We start from the raw sequence: 7,058 nt of genomic DNA, 5'->3' as shown, positions 1-7,058 counted from the left end.
GCCGCAGATGACTTCAGTGGCTTCTGACTTGAATGGTGAGAGGCGGACTTTCTGGGTTCTTCCGGTGAGGAACGAGGTGATCCATTTCAGTGCTTTTCCTTGGATTCCGATATTTTTGAGTCGCTGTAGAAGGGTGCTATGGCAGACTGTGTCAAAGGCTGCGGAGAGGTCGAGGAGGATGAGGGCGACTGTATCTCCATTGTCCAGTAGGGTTCGAATGTCGTCTGTTGCTGCGATGAGGGCGGTCTCAGTGCTGTGTTTTGCTCGGAAGCCGGACTGTGAGGAGTCTAGGGATTTGTTGGCTTCGAGGAAGGCGGAGAGCTGGTTGTTGACAGCTTTCTCGATGACTTTGGCCGGGAAAGGAAGGAGCGAGATAGGGCGGTAGTTTTTGAGTTCGGTGGGATCAGCTGTGGGTTTCTTCAGGAGGGCGCAGAGTTCAGCGTGTTTCCAGCTTTCCGGGAAGGTGGCGGATTTGAAGGAGCAGTTGATGACGTCTCGGAGGTGCGGTGCTATGATGGAGTCTGCTTTGTTGAAGATGTGGTGAGGGCATGGGTCTGTGGGGGAACCTGAGTGGATGGAGTTCATCAGGCGGATGGTGTCCTCAGTGGAGATTGTGTTCCAGTCATTAAGGATGTTTGAGGGGGGTGGAGGTCCAGCAGATGGTTGGGTGGGTTGGTCTCCGGGTTGGTTGTCGAAGCTGTTGTGGATGTCTGCAATTTTGTTGTGGAAGAATGAGGCTAGGGAGTCGCAGAGGGCTTGAGAGGGGGTGATGTCGTTAGAGTTGGCCGAGGGGTTGGTAAATTCCTTGACAATGTTGAAAAGTTCCTTGCTGTTGTGGGCATTGTTATCTAGTCGTTCCTTGAAGGCTGTTTTCTTGGCCTTTCGGATCAGTTGATGGTGTAAGCGGGTGGCGTTTTTGAAGGCGTCCTTGGTGCTGGTGGTTGGGTCTTTTTTCCAGGCCTTCTCAAAGGAGCGGCAGAGTTTCTTGGATTTCTTAAGGTCATCGTTGAACCAAGAGGCCTTCCTGCTGCCAAGTTTGATTTGGCGTTTTTTCAGTGGTGCTAGGATGTCGGCGCTGTTGGATAGCCAGAGGGTGAGGTTGGTGGCGGCTTGGTCGGGGTTAGATGAATGGGCTGGGGGGTTTAGCAGAAGCGATGAAGAGATCTGGTCGATGGTGATTTTGTTCCAGTTTCTTTGCAGAGTTGGTTGGGGGTGGTTGTTGGGTTTGGGCTTGTTGTAGGTGAAGTGAACGCAGCTGTGGTCAGTCCAACAGAGCTTCGTGGTGTGGCTGAAGGAGACATGATTGCTGGAGGTGAAGATGGGGTCGAGGGTGTGACCTGCGATGTGGGTGGGGGAAGTGACCAGTTGTTTAAGTTCGAGGTTGGCGAGGTTGTCCAGCAGGGTGGTGGAGTTGGGGTCGTTGTTCTTTTCAAGGTGAAAGTTGAGGTCTCCTAGAAGGATGTAATCTTTGGAGGGGAGCGCATGTGGAGTGATGAAGTCCGTGATGTCCTCACTAAATTGTGCGCGGGGTCCTGGAGGCCTGTAAAGGAGGGTGCCTCTGAGTGTGGTCTTGGGGTCGATGTGGATCTGGAAGTGAAGGTGTTCAGAGTTGGCGAGGTTGGCGTCAGAGCTGGTTGAGATATGGATGGATTTCTTGTGGACGATAGCGATTCCTCCTCCTGTGTGGCCGGTGCGGTCCTTGCGTATGATCTTATAATCTTCTGGGATGGCAATGGTGATGTCTGGGGCGGAGGAGGCGTTCATCCATGTTTCAGTAAGGAAGGCGACGTCCGGAGAGATGGTGTCTAGTAGATTCCATAGGTCAATGGCGTGCCTATGGACCGATCGGGTGTTGAGCAAGATGCATTGTAGGTGGTTAGCGTCGGGAATCTGAATCATAGTAATATATAACAAAATCACATGTTGAAATACTTTTGTTGGGCAAATGTTTTTCAGACCAAGTCTGGCGCCTGGTGGATAGTCAATGTGTGGAATCTACAGAAAGGTACACTATCTTCCTATATAAATATATTGTGATTAATGGTAAGTAGCTTTTCTGTCTCAAGGAGGTAGTAGAACAGGAGTACTATTTTACTAACACTTATACACCTTTGTGAATTTGCCCGTAATTTTCAACTTCCTATTAGGAAAAATAGAAAGAGCGCACAGTCCTTTCTATTTGTACAAATTCTATAAGAGAATGTTCTTTGAATTATTTGTTGTTTATTCTCAATTTTGATGTTTTGTGGGCAATTCACAACAGTTTGTAAGAGTATGTGAAAGAGTAGTATAGGAGTAGTAATTTACGTACTCCAGTATGCCATTGTGAATATGCCCTAATGTGCTTAGTATAGATTTTCATCCTGGTAACGCAGACAGGTAAGAGAATTATTATTTTTTAGATACAAACACATATCAGACTACACCTGTAATCAGACTTCAGTTGCCTAACCAGGTCTTTGAATCTCCCTGCACACACCATCCAATTGACACACTAGCACTCCAACATTCTATGCAGATGCTCTTTTCTGAATCTGTTCTTACACTTCGCTCCACACCGTCCATTACCCCACACAATGGCACATATTTGATTGCAGGAAGTTGACATGTTTTTTTTAAATTTGAATTATAGGTTAAAGGGAATTCACACACTCTCGAATGATAAAATCACAACCAACTCTTATGAATAGGGCCCACCTGATCCATTGATGAAACTGATCCCCAAAACGTTCTCGTGTTTTTATTTAGTTGAACCTTGACATAAAACCAACCATTAAATGCAAAACGTTTATCAAGAAACTTTCCCCATAATTTGTCACAAGCTCAAAGCAAAGTGCTGAGGGTCCCATATCAGAATTGCTATATCTTGCCATAGTGTCATTTACGCCAAACGAGAGATGTGGTGTAATTGTTTATAAACTGGATAATGGAACATTGTGTTTGAAGAGGACATTAAAGGTAAAATATGTAGTAATTCATTAATTCTATGAGATAACGATTTTAGTAGCCTGCCAGCCTATCAGAGCACATTGTGATGTCATTCAACCCTGTCAGAGCTGCCTTCTCATTTCTCCCTAGCTGTTCATTGTCTTCCTTGTGGCAAGGGGTTATCCAATATGTTGGCACAACATTACTTGGCCAATAACAATATGCAATCTCCACACAGCATTTTATAAAGTGAGAGTACAGACTCCAAACCAGTTTCACTCAAGAAAGAACCCACTCAAAAAAAATCCGAATAGAATGCTAACAGAGCACAATCCTCAGTGGGGTGAAGTATGGGTCAAATAACATTATGTTCTGTAATTTAGTACTGCAGTTTGCCATACGTGGACTATTGGCTGAAAACTGACAATCTAGATATATGCTATTGTCCACAATTAGCTAACAATCCTAAATATATTCAAGTAAGAATAAACACAGAAATATTAGTGGAAGCCACCTGCGACTGCACCCAAGATGATTATATCTACTATCTTTATGATCCGATTTACATTTCTAGTATAACCTTCTTTTCACGTTTCTTGATAAAACAGTGATACATGGCAATATAAGGTATTTAACACAAAGTATTAGACTATTGAAACCAAAATATAAGCGATTACTTCTTTCTTCAGTAACTTCCTTGTCTTGAGCATCCATATGTCAACGACTAGGAAACTAGGCCCTATTGTGATGTCACAACCATGCAACACTACAGGCTATGATGCTCTGGAACTCCTTATGGAAGTTCAGAGCAGGTTCAGTATTTGACTCTGCTAACAGCATCAGGAAGCATGGAGACCAACTTGGGCTTGTAATAATGGCTACCGGTGAAAACAGTAGTCACTGTGACAATGAAAGTTTCAAAATGGACTCTCCTAGTGAAGAAACGCCATGTGTTGCTGATCAGCTCAGAATGGTTAATTCTACAGATATGTCAATTAATTCAATACTTTCTTCTGTATCTCCAGGATGTGACCATACAGCTGCCGGGGATTCTGATTTACGATCTGTCATTGAAGAAACAGCTTTCCAGGCTCTGACAGATGGGCCATTAGTGAAAAGATCACGTTTCACTTTCTGTGATGATGGAGGTTTGGAAGACAATGACTTTTTGGCTCTGACGTTTCCAAAGAAACTATGGAAAATTGTTGGAAGTGAGCAGTTTAAATCTATTTGGTGGGATGACGATGGAAACTGCGTTGTCATCGACGAGGAACTCTTTAAAAGAGAGGTGCTAGAAAGAAGAGGTCCTTTTAGAATATTCGAGACCGACTGCATGAAGAGTTTCATTCGTCAACTTAATCTGTATGGTTTTAGTAAAATGCGCCAGGACTTTCAAAGGTCAGCTTCCCTTGCAGAATTTTTAGCAGAAGAGAAAGCTGTAACAGCATTAACAAAGGTAATCATCATCGTTTAATAGAAACTGACAAGGTGGGTTTATAAATATGACAAAAGACTGTTCTAGTAATGAAATGCATGCATGTTAGAATGTTCTCTGCAGCATGATTAGCAGTTCCTACTCATAGATCTACTTAGTAGCAAATAAACATTACCCTGCCATTACTTAAAATGCATGCCACAGTAAGTCGCCAGCCCTTCCCTGGTGAATATTAGAATGTAGAATAAATAGATATAGAATAGAAAACATTACCCTGCCATTACTTAAAATGCATGCCACAGTAAGTCACCAGCCCTTCCCTGGTGAATATTAGAATGTAGAATAAATAGATATAGAATAAAAAATATATTTAAAAAAAACACCTTTCCAGTGGCCTATAACATTCCCACATACTTATCGAAAAGATCGGTTGGATCGTCTGATAATTTACTATTTATATGGAATCATCTGCAGAGGTGAGCAAACAGATCATTTGATTATCCTATGGCATAAACATTATTGATGATATATGGTTTCTGTACGAAATTATTTCACTGAACTGCAGAACTACACTTTAAAGAGCAACACGGTCGCCTCACTTCCATTTCAAATAAATAATGCCTTGAAATAGATAAACAGCCATTTAATATTCGATATTGAAAATATATCTGCTGTGCTGAGTTTGTATTTGTAATTTCTGGAAAATGAAAACCAGCGTGAACATTTGGGAGAACAAGACATGGCTAGGTATTCTTAGCTTTTCTAATTGCTTTTGTGATTCCTGGTACCCATCGTGTTTAAAATCAATTCTATCATGCTTGCCGACAAGGTGACGGCCCCAGTGCAGATTCAGATCACCTAGTGCTTAAATTTACTTTGAATTTCCTAACCTTTGTTTGGCCATTGGAGCATCATCGCTGCCATGTCACAAGTCTGTCATTTAGCATCACAGCTGATTTCAACCTTCAGAAGTGCCAAACCTACCAACCATGATAACCCTTAATATGCATTGAATTGACTTGAAATTGCTTTTATTTAGCACTTACTACCCCTGACAAGGTGTTGGAATGTGCAGTGTGTATTTCAAACGAAGCTCTATTATCTAGTCAGAGAAATTACCATTAGGTAGGAATTCTGTAGAAATTGCATTTGATGTGTTTTCCCAGTACCTCAGATTTAGTCATACTCTCATGTTTTCATATTCTGTGTTTAGTTGCAGTTCTACCACAACCCTAATTTTAGAAGAGATTATCCACATCTATTGGGACAGATGAAGAGAAGAGTTGGCATAAAAAATTCAGTTCCAGTAGCCTGCTCCTTAGATCCGGATTTCAACAAAACCAGCCCAAAGGGTATAGACACACCAGATGCTCAGAAATATGTTCTTCCTTCTGATCCTAGCCTGCAGCACAGTGATCTGCCTTCTGTTACTTCCAAGGAGAACATTCAAAAAACCACACCTGAAAAGCGGACAACAATTGCAAGACAAACGTGTTCAACCAGTAGGATGAGGAGCGGTTTCCAAGCCGCACCCCACCCCTTATTGAGACCACCGGAACATGGCCCCGTTGACCCAAGTGCTAGGCTGCATCAGTTGGCCCCTTTCCACCCAAGCCAGCATAGCTGCCACAACCGAGTTAATGCCCATGGAATAGACACCACAACCACGTCTGCTACCTCTCTATATCATGTATTACCCCCAGTTACGAATACCCCTTTTGGTCATGTGATGGGACTTCCAGGTTTTCAACCTATGTACCCTGACCTATCAGCGATGCAGGCTCACTTGGCCAGTTTGCTTCCGTTTTGCAACCCATGGTTTTCAATGCCTATGATTGCAGCGGCATCTGCAATTTCAATGTCAAGGTCCTCTCATCATCGAACTCCATCTTACCACCACTGTCCAAACTGTACCTGCCCTGTCACTGCTGCCCCTTCTGCAAAATCAGGGACAAAGCCTACAGAATACACAGGATATCACAGATGAAGTGAATGACTTACAATGTAGTTTATTTACAAACCCTCTCATTACGTCTACGAAATTATCAGAACAAATAAACCTCATTCACTTTTCAGTTTCTCCGTTATTTGTAAAGGTACTAATTCTAGACTAATCTCAATATATGTATCACAACAGCGCTGACCATAGTGATGCTGCAATATCTGTGACAGGTGAAATGATGTTGAGTAAACTGAATCGTAGTCAAACATTTTCACTGTACATTCATATTTGCCATGGACACACTTCTACAGTTGTCTATGATGAAATGTTGTGTTTGGAGGTAAAAGTTAGTTTTGGTACATTCCAAATAGCCATCAGCTTATTTTTTTACTTACCTTGTTGTATCGGGTCTAATTCATAAAGCTTTTTTAGGTGACAAGTTGTGTCATGAATTTCCAGGAGTAAGGCCAGAGTAAGATGCAACTAATCAAAGAAAATGCTTCATGAATCTCACCTGCATATTTAAGAGTAATTCGCATCCAAGTTAGGAGTTAGACACAACTACTTAAGTATGCTTATAACAGTAAACCAACCTATTTAATTTCCAACAACAGGGCTAAAGCAGAATGTGCAATCAAATACCGCAAACGTTTAGTTATTATTACCCGAGCACTGTTACCCACTCAATGAAAATTACTCAGACCACTGTAACTTATGTAAAACTATTCTGAAAACTAAAACTGGTAACATTGT

At 42.2% G+C, this 7,058-nt stretch overlaps 1 protein-coding gene across 1 annotated transcript; it reads left to right on the top strand.

Moving 5' to 3' along the window:
- Nucleotides 1-3,706: 3,706 nt before the first annotated feature.
- On the top strand, nt 3,707-6,350 carry LOC147718637 (heat shock transcription factor, Y-linked-like). The gene is made up of 2 exons (XM_086967218.1): nt 3,707-4,384; nt 5,577-6,350. The coding sequence occupies exons 1-2, from the start codon at nt 3,707-3,709 to the stop codon at nt 6,348-6,350; spliced, it is 1,452 nt and encodes a 483-aa protein (XP_086823344.1).
- The last annotated feature ends 708 nt before the right edge of the window (nt 6,351-7,058 follow it).

This window comes from Lissotriton vulgaris, chromosome 4_1 (genome assembly GCF_964263255.1).
Source record: "Lissotriton vulgaris chromosome 4_1, aLisVul1.2, whole genome shotgun sequence".
Lineage (NCBI taxonomy): Eukaryota > Metazoa > Chordata > Amphibia > Caudata > Salamandridae > Lissotriton > Lissotriton vulgaris.
The sequence above is the reverse complement of the archived record's forward strand: the minus strand, read 5'-3'. Positions and strand labels throughout refer to the sequence as shown.